General features: G+C 35.9%; 1 protein-coding gene and 1 pseudogene across 1 annotated transcript; both read right to left on the bottom strand.

Annotated features, from left to right (window-relative positions):
- Positions 1-678: 678 nt before the first annotated feature.
- Positions 679-9943, bottom strand: LOC103714916 (small ribosomal subunit protein uS10c). The gene is made up of 3 exons (XM_008802381.5): positions 9628-9943; positions 9471-9533; positions 679-1104 (listed from the first exon to the last, which is right to left on the bottom strand). The coding sequence occupies exons 1-3, from the start codon at positions 9850-9852 to the stop codon at positions 793-795; spliced, it is 600 nt and encodes a 199-aa protein (XP_008800603.1). The 5' UTR covers positions 9853-9943; the 3' UTR covers positions 679-792.
- Positions 1111-2816, bottom strand: LOC148702884 (uncharacterized; annotated as a pseudogene).
- Positions 9944-13981: the final 4038 nt, after the last annotated feature.

Genomic DNA, 13981 nt, shown 5'->3' with positions numbered 1-13981 from the left:
ATTTTTTTATAAAAAAGTGGTTTATTAGCTTTCTCAAATCTTTTTTTTTTCTCTAAAGACTCGTCCTAATTTTGACCTAAATCCCATCTATGACCTAGTGAACTGCAGAATTTAAAAAAAAAAAAACCAAATCTATGGTAGTTTTTTTTTTCTTCTCATGGGATTTGAAAAAAAGAGAAATTAGGTCGATATGCACCTTACTTAAATCACTGGGTAATCCATTACCCTATGGAAAATCCAGCATAATCCTACTGAATTTTCAAAACAGACCCTCAAGGTTCTTGCTACACACATTTCTGTTTGATCCATTGTTCAATAATCTCAAAGAAAGTCATAATTAACATTAACTCCTAGTGCAACTTTCTAATCATAGTACAATCAAAAATAAGCATAGGACAATAGTTTCAAAAACTGAGGGTCCCTGAACAAAAAGCCACGATGCACAAAAGGGCTTGGATCACGTAACAGGATTAACGCACGTATTCTTAGCTATGCAACAGTTGAAATACCAACTTGAGACTCAAGAAGGTGGCATCCAAAGATCCATTAAGCAGACAGAATTCCCCATTAACCAAAATTGAGAATCAGGTACATCTCAACCCCAACTATCCAAGTAAATGCTATGCTTTGCATTGTAACTTGTCATCTTTAGTGAGAATAGAGTGATAGTCCCCCAAGTATGAAAATTTTTTCACATTCTCCTTGTAGATTTTACATACAATTCAAATTAAAATCATTACTGAAAGCATACAAGAAAAAGAAGGCAAATGTATAATACAAATTCAACTGATATCAAAGCTTGACCTCCACATCGACACCTGCTGGAAGGTCAAGCTGCATCAGTGAGTCTATTGTTTGGGCAGTAGGATACAAGATATCAATCAGCCGCTGGTGGGTCCGGATCTCGAAATGGAACCGTGCATCCTTATGCACATGCGGCGACTTGAGAACACAATAGACGCGTCGCTTGGTGGGTAGAGGGACAGGACCCATAGTCTTGGCATTGGTGGTTTGAGCAGCTTCCAGGATCTGCTTGCATGAGTCCTCAATCAGGCGTACCCAATAGGACCGTAGCTTGATTCTTATTTTCTGTTTTGGTGCCATCTGACGGTAAAAGCATGTCAGTTAATGCTGAAGACTGAATACCAGAAAGCATTTAAGGCACAAATATGTGCACTTGTGTTTCTGAAACTTGAAAATTGCCAACTCTGAATCCCTCCTTAAACGTGTAAAATGTGTACAAAGCATGAGCGTGTGCATGCGAACACACGCACCACATGCAAGCTCACGCGCGCGCAGAGGGAGAGAGAGAGAGAGAGTCCTTTTTTAAACAAATTATGACACAAGCAAACCATATTTTCCAGTGAATATGTTTAAATGGTAGACCATTAATAGAACCTAGCAAAGTGTAAACAGATATAAGAAATTCATGGATATCACAAACTGAAACCAGCATTATTCTAAAATAATGATGCAACTTTTGTGTTATTTACTTTACCATGCATTACACAAGGAATCATTGAATCAACAACATACTCATTATTTATGCTAGCAGCTGGTCATCAATGGGAACAGTATTGGGCATGGTGGTGAACTAAAAGATCTAAACTACTGGAATCACAGGAAAAAAACCAACTAAATGGATCAGAATTTGTCCATTCAAATGACTTGCTAAAGAGATAAATACATAGGTAAAATAATAATTATTTTCGTAAATAGTCACTACAATGTACGCTCTACAAGGTAGAAAGATACAAGAGGCAGCTGGGAAAAGATAAGGGGGGAAAGGGCATAGAATTCGTACGATTGTAAATCACCCAAGCAAGACATAATTAAGGCTGACAATCCAAAAAGCCATACAATTTGTACTGCCTACAAATTCAAATTATAATTTCTGCTTACCACAAAGTAGTCATATGGTCCTGAACCTGACATGCTCTGTGATCCCCCAGCCATTAATTAGATCTTATAGCTTCCAGAAAAAACATTAGCTAACTGAAACTGGTATAACAGATATCTATGGTCAGCTCGTATAATATGCAATTTGTGATTAGCTATCAACTTGGCAAACTCTAGAGCATCTCCAAACGGTACAGTTTCGTCCTCTGAACCATAAATTGTCAAGATCGTGCAGTTTTGGTCATTTGACAGGCATGCAGCATGCATATCAGTTCCTAGGTGATCCATTAGACTTTTTCAGTAATGCGGTGATGAATAATTCTCCCCATTTTGTCCCTCACATCAATGAACCATCCTCTTTTAATCTATGCATAAAGTCCTTGCATAGGCATTCTTCAATGCCTCTTTCCGCATAAAAGTGATCAGAGATATTAATTACTTTTGATAAGTCATGATATTTGGAAGCATATAGAAGGACCAGATTGCCCCCTTACTAATAGCTCCTATTTCATGCTTCTGCCTCAAAAACTATAGAATCATAGCACACAAGTCCTCAACCCTCTCCAATAATTACCATAATGAAATGATCCTTCACTGTCCCCACTTCCAGCGAAATCAAAATGAAAGACACTGATATTTCCAATTGTTGGTACATCAGACAAATTCAATATGGTTTTGCTTTCCTTAGATTATTGGAATGTAAAGTTCCCACCAGATTCTCAACCATTCCTTATTACTATGTTCTGTTGAGAAACACTGGAATTTTTGTGTGGGGATGAACAAAGCTGGGTAATAGGCCTTCTAAGCAGAACAGGTGAACCACCACCAGAATAACTGCATTCAAAGATGTTTGACAAATAGAAGAATCTGAATGGAGACACTGTATTCTGGCAAGCAGAAAGAGGGAAATGATATAGTCACATTTAGCGATAATGAAAAGCATGGCTTAGCTAAGGAAAGATTCCTTGATGAATAATTGCAGGATGTGTTTAAGCTCAAGGAAAACAATGGGAAGCTCAGCCATTGGTGCTATGAGGCTTAGGTATCGGACCACAAAAGACTGCTATTACATATTGACACTGTCTTCTCCTAGGCGCTACAGATCATTCTGAGACTTAGCAAGATTCCTGGAGTAGATAAGTTCTTTAAGGTAAAATACCAAGCTGAAATTATATGCATGATCGATGTCTATTTGCAAAAAAACAGAAAAAGAAAAATCAATTTAGTCACCAAGGAGGCTTCTTTAAGCTGCAGATATTAATAAGAGACATACAACTTTAGAAGAAAATGTAGTCACTTATGCTTCAAGTAAAGAAGATAAAGAAGAGGGCTGGATAAGAAGCTAGTGATGGTAGAAAGCTTACAATTTGAAAGATCATTAGCTATGAATCTTACACCTACAAACCATTTTTCTTGTTTTCTTATGTGAAAGGAAAGGGGAAAAGATAAAATTTGTGGATAATTCCACTACAATATATAAAGCAAAGGGTTTGAGTCTGGTCATGCATGGAGTCGAGTGCTGTCACAAATTTAAATTTTAAAGAAACATTAAAATGCTAAAGCCATTTGCAGGTAGACTCTCTTTTGAAGCCAGACTCCCTTCCATTGCTCGACTCCCCAGAACAGTGGGAGTGCCACTCATCCTGGAAAATTGCAGCAAAAACATATCTATATATACTATATATAAGAATATGGAGTCTGGGTCCTGCCACGCATAGTGTTGGATGTTTCACCTATTTTAGATTTTAAATAAATATTCAAATTCCAATGCCTCTTATAGGTGGACTCTATCTTCTGCAGCAGCTACCTTTCATAGATGGACTTCAAGGAAAAGCAGGACTGTCAGTTGTCCTTAAAAATTGCATAGAAAAATGGAGATTAAAGGAACTATATGGTAACAGTAGGAATGAAAGTCCATCTTTCTCTCCCTGTGAGAAAATTGCATCTTAATTAATCTTTATGTATTATTCCCCAATCTATAATAAACAAATAAATCTTTGCCCTGCCTTCTTTTAAGATGGAAACAAAAGAGGCGCAAGCAGGTCCAACCTCCTTGTGTAGGGATCCCATGTGTCAAACAAGTGGTGCACATGATCACAATAATTTGGATGCTAGCATTTGATGCAGATTTCAAAGTTTCTTTCATAATGCAGTTTTCATTTTCTCAAAAGGCCCAAGAAAAAGTATGTACTGATGCATCTAGGGGTCGCAGATCATCAAAATCAAGCATAGTCTATCTAGTTTTCTTTTTCTGTAATTTATGATCATATTTAAGCCTTTATTGGTTTTTGTAGTCTATAGCTGAGTTAAAAGATCTGAAGACTTCATATATAATTAAATAAGTCAAGATGTTGTGGCAGTACCACTCACACTACTCTTCATACTATAGTACCCATGAATAGCAACTGGGTGCTTATGGAGTGTATCTTTCAGATTTAAGTTTAGGTTAGGGTTTCTTTATCATAAATAGGGTCCTTCGAGTCAATGTGATCAGTTTTTGTTGTTTGGAAAAGAATATTATTTTCTTCTTCTCCCAAGAATTTTGGTGAGCTCTTCCCCCTCTCCCCTCCCTCTACTTTATTTCTTGCCCTTCCTCTTCACTCTGTCTTATTATTTTACATATCTATATTCATTTGATTGCTTGCTAACATATTTGTACAAACTGGACCATGACCAACCTGGCGGGCTCGAGTCACCAAGTTATTGATCCAACCACCATGTCAATCGATCGAACTAGCTTATGATTTGAAAATACTAAAAAAATAAATATTAAAAATAATTAGATATAAGATAAAAACAAGTATAACTATTATATAGATATTTTATTTTTTGGTTCATTTTTTACATTAAATACCACTCTTTAAAACCTCTACACTACTCTTTTATTGCAACAAAATAGAAAAAAATATGATACAATTAATTTTTAAGATATGTTATTCAAGTTTTGTATAATGTAGGAAAATGCACAAATTTCTTTATATTTTTTAAATAGAAAAGTTTTAAAAATATTCAAATGCAGAAAACGAAGTACACAATTTTTCTTTAATTTTCATCAAAGATTTATTTATCCTCTTCTTTTATTGGAAAGAACTGATTATTAAAATAGTGAATAAATGATATTTTCCAAATGATAGATATGATTTATATTACTTGATAATTTATCAAGAAACAAAGGTTGGCCTAGTGGTTGAGAGTTTTGTGAATCAACCAAAGGTTATGTGTTTGAATCCTAACTCATATGTCTCTCCCAAAAGTTCTGCTGACCAGTTTACCTACTATCCACCTGCCTGGTCACCAGTTTTCGGAGAAAACAGGCTGGCTCATGGGTTCTCATGAGGTTCAACTGCATTTCTGGTCCTGTATGAAAACCGGACTATCCTGGTGTTCAGTTCGTAGGTTTTCTGATTTTTATAACTATGGTTGCTAGTTTATTGATTAGCTCACTGGAATTCTTGGACAGCACCGAGAAATTTTCTGGAGCCCTAGTAAAACCTCTTAAAGGGCCTCCAAACCATCTACCATACAGCCACATCAGATACACTGTGACGCTGATAGAAGTAATTTTTTGTTGATTGATAGTTGCACAGTGTAACCTGGACCATGCAGCTAAAGAAACTAAGCGTAGAATTTGATCTAAATCCACTGTGCATCAGAAAGTAGGTTTATACAGCCGCTAACTGTCTTATTCAAGTGGCTCACTGAGACCATGTACTCAGGTTTAGATCATCATGCATTGGTCATTTTTGTAAGGTTTGGTTCAGCATTTCTATCATTAAAAAGTTATAATTAAAGGTCATGCCAAAATAGGATGTTGTCCACATTGCAATCCATTGCAATCATATATACAAGTGGCTGTACAACTAAAAAATATGTCCTCTACATGGAATCTTGTAATGGTCAAGCACTAAAGACTCAAATGCAACTAAAAGATTAACCCCACTAGCAAAAACAAAGGCAAATGTTTATTGACAATCTTGGAGAGAATATCCAATAAGTATATATAGGCTTGCTTATCACAAAGCATGATCAGGGTTTGGCACATAAGATATATGAGAATTTTTTAAAAGAAACACTTTGACCATGAATAGATGCCTTGGGCATAGGGGGGTCATATATCTCCGAGAAAAGTGCATGGGCAAGCTAGCTAATGGTATAACTTGAGGTGTTTACAAGTTTCCAAATTTTCAACCTCCCACAAGCCCAGCATGGGGATGGTTCTATACAGCGCAATATACAACAATAAAAATGTCTAAGAATTTAAAAAAGTGCTGAATAACCAGTGGATGACATTTTTTTATTTTGAAGGAAACTTGCATTAATGAAATAATAGCACTAAATAAAATGAAGAAAAAGGTCTGATACTTTAGCAAAAATAGGTGACCACTTTAGAGTACTATTGTTTAGAAATAAAACAATTTAGGACTCTTTCTTTTGAGTTCCCATGGAATATCGTGCCATATCATGTTGTATACAAGCAAGGTAGGCTGAATCGGATCGAACCATCCGGTTCAACACTAGGTCGGATCGCCTATTGGATTTGGTTCCGGACCCAAACCGGCTGGAACTGAATCCGAACAGACCGGAACCAACCGAAAAAGGCTCGAATCGAACCGAATTGGCCATAACCATTCGGAACTGGCCGGTTCCGTTCGAACTCGGTGCGAACCAACATAGCCAGGCAGAAAGGGACACGAAGGGTAAGCAGGCCGCGAGTGGCACAAAGAATAAAAAAGCACCTGCCCAGCACATGAAAAAAGAAAAATAAAAGGCACCTGCAGCCCCAATGAAGAGAGTCGAGGAGGAATTAGTTCACTCAGATTCAGAGACCAGGAGCAGCAATTCTGGTGGTTATGAATCTGCTGGCCAGAAAAGGAGTGGAGGACAGAGACCACTGTTTATGAAACACAACCGCGGGGTGGTCTTCGAAATGCGTTCCTTATGGAATAAACATACAAGACTACAATGTTGCCTGGTTAGAGGAGTGGGCTGATGTGCCTCCAGACTATCCTAATGATCCGGATATCTATAAGAGGCAATGCTACTTGAGGAGATTTTAGATATCGGTATGTATGCTGTACTATAAATATATGTAATTGATTATAATATTTTATATTTTTCACCTCACTACTTGATTCGAGGATATTTTATTTTTGCTTCTTGTAATATGCAATATCTCACTAATCATTTTATGTTTTGTATCATTTTAAAATAATAAGATGCATCATTTAGGCTAAACTGGATCATAGAAACATCAAAAACAATAAAAAGATAAAAAAAATCAAAAAAATATCAAAAAACTCAAAAAACATCAAATTAGATTTAAAATCATTGAAAAAGTTTAAAAAGATTGATTACCAATAAAATCAACTTGAAAAACTCCAAAAAAAATGGTGTGTCGGCACGGAACCAACATGCCCAAGCGTATTTTGCGTCGGTACGGTACCAAACCAGTACCATACCAACCCATTCATCAACCAGTACAGGTTCCAATACCAGTTCGGCGGACTTTGTATACCAGCATCAAAAAATGTTGGCATTTCAGAATTTTCCATAATCTAAAGTATCCAGTTAATACTTCAAGCTAATTTACACTTTTTATTCTGTATTTGTTTTAGACCCTCCTCTTCCTTATTGCCTCACTAGGGTCCAATAAAGGACAATATTCTAATATTTACACTTCCCCTTTCACCAAATTTCAGATAAAATTTCTTATTATTTTTGTTTTTTAAAAAATACTCAAGTCTCTCCACGTTGAGGTAGTACAGGTGCAAAGAAACTTAGACAAAGGCAAAAATAGAAACAAAAGACAACAGCATCAATGAATGAGACAAAAGGAAAGGAAAGCAGTCAAGTTGATTAAGATAGCTTTAGATCAGCTTAAAAGTTGAATAAACTTCTGTGGTGGACAATAACCTCTGCCTAAATTTACCAAATGAGAATGAGGTTATTCATCTCATTCCAAAGGATCAACTAGCAATCAAGCTTTCCGAACAAAATGTGATCCATGTTTCAAAAGGATTCCACAAGTAATCAAACATCAGAAGTGACCAGTGGAGTGACCCAGAATCTTTCAACTCCAATGCAAGATTTTCCAAGCAAGCTATGACCCAAATCAAGTTTTCTAAATATTTAGCTATATACCAGGAGACTCATCAACATACCAAAGTTCTTGCCAGACAAAATCAACTATGCAGAATATTTACCATAATCTCTTTCTAGCTACATTATTTTAAGAAAAGTATTTAATTGTAAAAGGGGCATGATCCAAGTTTTCAAAAATTAACTGTTCTCAGAAACACCATTCTCAATTTGTATAGATAAAGTCCCATTTTGAGAAAAAAGAAAAAGAAAAACTGTAACAGTCTTGTACTTTGCAAAGAATTCTATTACCTCAGCCATCTCGAAATTTTAATAGCTCGATTAACTCCAAATTGTCAAACTATAATCAGTAAATCAACAGTTTATGATCAATAGCAAATTAATATATGTCATTGATCCATGCCTCAAAATTGATGTTGTTTAGTAGATAGGACAATGCATTCCAACCTCTCAAGGAAGGAAAAGAAAATGCATCTCTATTTTCTCTCCAAAAGCCACCAATGTTTACATAAACATCTAGTCATCTATTCTTGGAGCCCCTTTCGACGTAAGCAGCCAACTCTACATATCTTCTGACTAATCCATCTAAACTTTGAAGTAAAATTTAATATCAAGAGATATTTTGAAGTTGCTAGTGTCAACAGCCAACCCAAGCATAATGCATCTCATGGATCTGCATTATTATAATAAATAAGGTATACTCGTAATTTGAATTGAAGAATAATAATGGCAATCCAAGTTTTTAATCTTTCAGCTTCCTCTAATGAGGTGGCTTGCCCATGAAATTAAGTAAACCCCCCTGCATGCTTCTCACACAATTGTTTAATTCAAAATTTTCCACTGTAACTGATCATATAAAATTCGAAAGAGGATGGTCAACAACATGATAGTATAATCTACCACAAGAAAGTGGGGAAAGAAAAGAAAGCAAATATACCAGGTGATAGGCTGACATGTATTAACCAATCCGAGCATGTCAAATGGATTCTGAAGGAGAATTTTACTTGAGATGTCATGAAACATATAAACTCATCCCATTCAGTCCAGATGCTAAACTAATATGCTTAATTCTCAAAAGCGCTCATATGAAATCTGAAATACTCCTGAGCCACAGACAACCTATTCTACAAGTCACAAATCAAAAACACAGCAGATGGCTAATCTAATTTCATAGTTCTCAAACTCCAATTTCCAACAATATTAACCCCCAATTGCCATGTAGAAACCTCATATTTCATGTAATGCACTAGTTTAAAATTCAAATAGACCATTTGCTATGTTCCAAGCACAAAAATTTACCAATCAAATATCTCAATTTCATGGACAAACTAAAACATAAAGAATTTTAACATTTTAAAAAAGAAGGTAAAATGGAACATTCTCTAAGCCATAAACCTAACAGCAAAGCAAAAAGACCAAGAAGCGGAATGACTTCATTTCGTGCATCTAAAGGAAAAACTAGATACAAATACCTTCTCGGCATCATTTCCAACAGCGAGAGGCGAAGGCCCAGAACCCTCGGATTTCTCCTCGACCTCCAAACCATTTAAAACCAAACAAACGATAAATTAACACTCTTTTTAGTCTTTATCAAAGGGAAAGCCGAGAGAAAGGTCATCACCCGAATACCTCGAATCCCGTGGGGATCTCCGATCCATCTGGGGTTCCGGGGGGCGATTCTAGGGCCTCCGGTGCCGCGGAGACCACGGAGGGAGACGCGCGGGAGCGGATGGAGGCCAAAGGCTTCGGAGATTGGAGCGAGAAGGAGAGTGAGGGTTTGGATTTGGGCGAGGCGGAGAGGTTGCAGAGAGGGAGGAGGGAAAACGTCACAGAGGATAAAGACGAGGCCGCCATGGGGAGTGGCGATTAGCAGCGAGCTCTCGGCCTTCGTTTCGCTCAGCGGTAACGCTATCGAGTTGTAGCGTCACCGAAAGGTTTTTACAGCGATATCTCCATCTAGCAATTTACGACTCTACAAGCCACTACGTTGCAAGTAAAGACGGCAGTTATTTTCTAATATTTCTGCCCATCACTGGATTTGTCATGAACTGGCAACTCTTTTGAGGCTAGAAAAATGAAGACAGCATTTTAAATTCATTTATTTACAATCAGATTTTTTAATTTTCTTTTTCCTGCTTGTTTGGAGTTGAGATTATGATTTTCTATTTATTTACAGTAAAAATTTTCAAATTTTCAAATTTATTTGTAGCAAGATTTTAGGAAAGTTTTTTTTATTAGAGTCTGGTCCTTAGTTGATTTATCTATTTATTAACTACCAAGATTGTAGTTAAGCTTTTCTCTTATTTGTTGACAATCAAGTTGTTTTATTATTTTTTCTAGTTTACTTACAGAAGTAATAGTCATTTATCTTATCTATATTATTAAAAAAATGATATAGTATAATAAGAAAATAAGAAAATAAAGAGGAAATGTATTTGGGAAAAATATTGCTAAAGATATTGAATTAAACTAAGGTGCATGCAACCTTGCATGCCATATTAAGAGTATAACGTATTATTAAGCAAGTCTTATTGAAGGAAATTCTATGATCAACAATAATATTCTATATTTTTTAAGGGGGAATATTGCAATCTAATAATACAATACCATCATTGTTTGTGAAACTAGAAGCGATTAAGAAAGGCAATTACCACTTCAAATTCTAGATCTTAGTGATAAATATGGAAACTAGAAGAGATTTCCAATATAGTTGGTCCCCCCAAACTTAAAGAGCATGTTAAAAGAATTTTTTTACGGCAAGTTTTGTGCTCATCTATATAAGAAATAAGTTTCTTTATGTAATCATGGTCGTCAAAGGGAGTATGTGTGGCTTTTATCAGTTGAATAATTTGTTATAATTTAATGGAACTCATCAAACCAATTCATTCTCTCAGTTTATGTGTCACGGAAGACTTAGATGGAAGATTGTAGTACAACAAAGAAGAAGGAAAGAAGGCTGTAGCGAGAAGCTTGATGATTTGCATGCATTTTACTTTCGCTTCTTTGTTTAATTATTTTTCAGTGATAACCCTAAAAGTTTCTATGCACCGTATCCAAATCAACTCTTTCTTTTGCTTTCTAAGATGCTTTTAAAAACAAAAGACATGAGAAGCATGTGAAAAAATCAATCTCAATCATAGTTTTGCCAGCTTTCCTTACCAGATACAAATCAGTTCTTGGACAACAATTTCAAGAATTCATAGAAATGTTATAATTTGGTGCTTGCTAGCTTTTGTAAATATTATCATTTATAGGGTGTGGTTATAATTCCTACTAGTTTGCGCATAGTAATCTGAAGCAACAACACGATACTTACTATTTGTCAAATAATGCCTAAAATCTTTATGATAACCAGCCCAAAATAATCCATGTTGGACGAAAGTCGGTAGGCCCAACTAACTTCAATCTAAAATTAAAAAAAAAAAGAAGGAAGAGGTTGGAACAGAGGACGTGATCACACAATCTTGTGCTCCATGCCTCCATCAGATGGATAAGGCCACGGTAACTGTGGCACTTGAGGCCGTTTGAATGGTCGTCGGCCATTGGGCTGTCCACAACCGCAGCTAAGATCGCGGGCGGGTGCAATGACATCAAGCTTATCATTTCTGAAATTCTTCTTTTAAATCTCCCTCATCCCCCTGCGACGAATCACCACTAAGCTCCCTCCCTTCTTCTTCCTCACCCCTGACGACCGATATGCTACCATAATCGAGATCCATCGCCCCCAAATTCTTTTTTTTCTCTCTAAATTTTTAGTTTCCCTGCTTCCTCTATTCTGAGATCCACCTTTCTTGTCGAAAGTCGTTATCGTCGTGAGATCCCCTGCCTCTGCCACACCCCAATGAGTGCCTCGCCTCCTCTTGCATCCTCCTTGATCGAGGGAACTACCACCTAAGGTAGTTAGGGGCTCTGCTCTTTTTTCTCTTCCTTTATTTTTTTTATGTGCGGCCGAACCACCATGGCGCCTTACCGCTGGTTGCACCACTACGTCGTAGGCCATGCCACTGTGCCGCTGGCTATGCCACCATGCCTCAGGCCACGCCACCACCGGAACATCAACCACCCCCCAGCCTCTTCTCTCCTCTTTCCTCTCTTCCTACTTCTCTTTGTTTCACCATCTTCTTCTTCTAATTTCTCTCTATCTCTCCCTATTTTTCCTTATCTATTATTATATATATAAAAAATCCTCTTGTTGTGATCTTATCTCTTTAGATCATGCCCACAATCCGACTAGATCTAGACCTTTCTCCTAATGGTTGACCGAGACCACCCGGACCGTGCCCTTGATCAAGATTAGACCGAGACTTAGATTGAGACTCTCTTTCTCTTCTTCCTCTTTTTCTCTCTAAGACAAACCCAAGGATCTTAGTTCAAATCCCTAACTACCTTTGCTCAAATCCAAGTTGACCTCTAGGTGGAAGCTAGAACCGCTCAGTACTCGAGTAGCATACTGACTTTGTACTTCAACCTTGTTAAGTACCCTTTAGAATTTGGTTACCCTTGATCTTTATTGAGCCACTTAAATCATAGCTCATCTCACATTGATCGGTTTAGTTCACCTTGTTTAGACCAACTCATGGACCGCCCTTGATTGACCTTGCCTTTTCTTCACCCTAATTTGGGCATGAGGTCGTATTCCTCAATAGTATTTTAATTTGTAACTTTGCTTGATTACTAAGAGAATGATAAATTAATTATATATTAATAATATTAAGTAGACGAACCTGACTAATCTAATTAAAATGGAATTTTGATGCAAGATGAGGTAAGTAACCTAATTCTTCAAAGTATGTTTTCTAAATTTTAGTAAAATAATAATTAGTTTATTAAATATGATATATATTTTTTATACTTGGTCAAATGGCTCGGGCATGTTATTGTTATAATAGTTAATCTTTAAAATATGTTATATGTTATGTTATGAATTTAAAAAATATGACTCGGTAAATTATGAAATTTGTTTTATATGTATGTATTCATTCTCAATACAGTTATGATCTGGCCTCACCAATAGAGATTATTCGTTGGCCCTATCGACTTATAATCTGATAATCTGGTTTCAACACCGAGCTACTGGTGATTAGAATAGTGGTATGTGACACTTTATATATTCTGTATTTGACCCATGCCACTAGGTTATGTGGCCATAGCCTGATATTGGGTCTCTAGTATCAGTTTGTAAATAATAATAATAAATTTTAAAAGAGATATATATGTTATTCATTTAAAATTTGATTTATTCTCAATCAATATCATGCTCTTTAATTATTTATTTAGTATGCTTGACCCCACTTTATGGTGTTATGTTGCTTATTGGGCTAGTGTAGTTCATTGTTCTTTTTTTATCTATTTTTCAGATCTTGAATCATGATTGCTCAGGACTTGAGGGAGTGCACTAGATCTTCTGAAGATATTCGTAATTATTAGAGTTATGGTTTAGACTAGTTAAATTAGTTTAGTTAGAATATTTTATTTGATTTGATTAAATAATAATTAGTTAGCATATTTTGACTTATGGGAACATTTGATTATAAGAATGAATTATTTTAGATCTTGATTAAATTAGTTTTCGAGGATCGAAAAATTATTATTATTATTGTTTTGAGATTTGATTTGTAGCCTTGCGTGCTTGTATGGTCTGTCCTACAGGTATGCAGCGTCTGTTATGTTCTGAATTCGGAGCACGACAATCTTACAATAAATAGTTGCCCAGCTTCAAATTCTACAAAGTATTCCAAGTAGATAGATAGTAACATACTCTTGAAGTTATCTTATATATTTTTATTTTATTATCAAATAACTAGGAATTTTGATCCCCTATTATGTTTTACATGCTTTAAAAACAAATTTCATATTATTAGGTAGTTTAAACTATGATAGAAGTTTTGTTTCTTATTCCATCTCGACCAAATAAAACTTAACACAAACTAATAATATTAATTCATATGTCGAACATGAATCTCAAAGTCCACCGTTCATCATA

This window comes from Phoenix dactylifera, chromosome 7 (assembly GCF_051530095.1).
Source record: "Phoenix dactylifera cultivar Ajwa chromosome 7, Ajwa_hap1_PhDact_Kaust_v1.1, whole genome shotgun sequence".
Lineage (NCBI taxonomy): Eukaryota > Viridiplantae > Streptophyta > Magnoliopsida > Arecales > Arecaceae > Phoenix > Phoenix dactylifera.
Note: the sequence above shows the minus strand (reverse complement) of the source record. Positions and strands in the feature narration are given on the sequence as shown.

What these genes read in the sequence shown, in the direction of transcription:
- LOC103714916 (XM_008802381.5), bottom strand. Translation starts at nt 9,852, where the DNA reads ATGGCGGCCTCGTCTTTATCCTCTGTGACGTTTTCCCTCCTCCCTCTC. An exon ending in AGATCCCCACGGGATTCGAG is followed by an intron (nt 9,534 to 9,627) that starts GTATTCGGGTGA and finishes AATGGTTTGGAG; the next exon opens with GTCGAGGAGAAATCCGAGGG. An exon ending in TTGGAAATGATGCCGAGAAG is followed by an intron (nt 1,105 to 9,470) that starts GTATTTGTATCT and finishes TTTTACCGTCAG; the next exon opens with ATGGCACCAAAACAGAAAAT.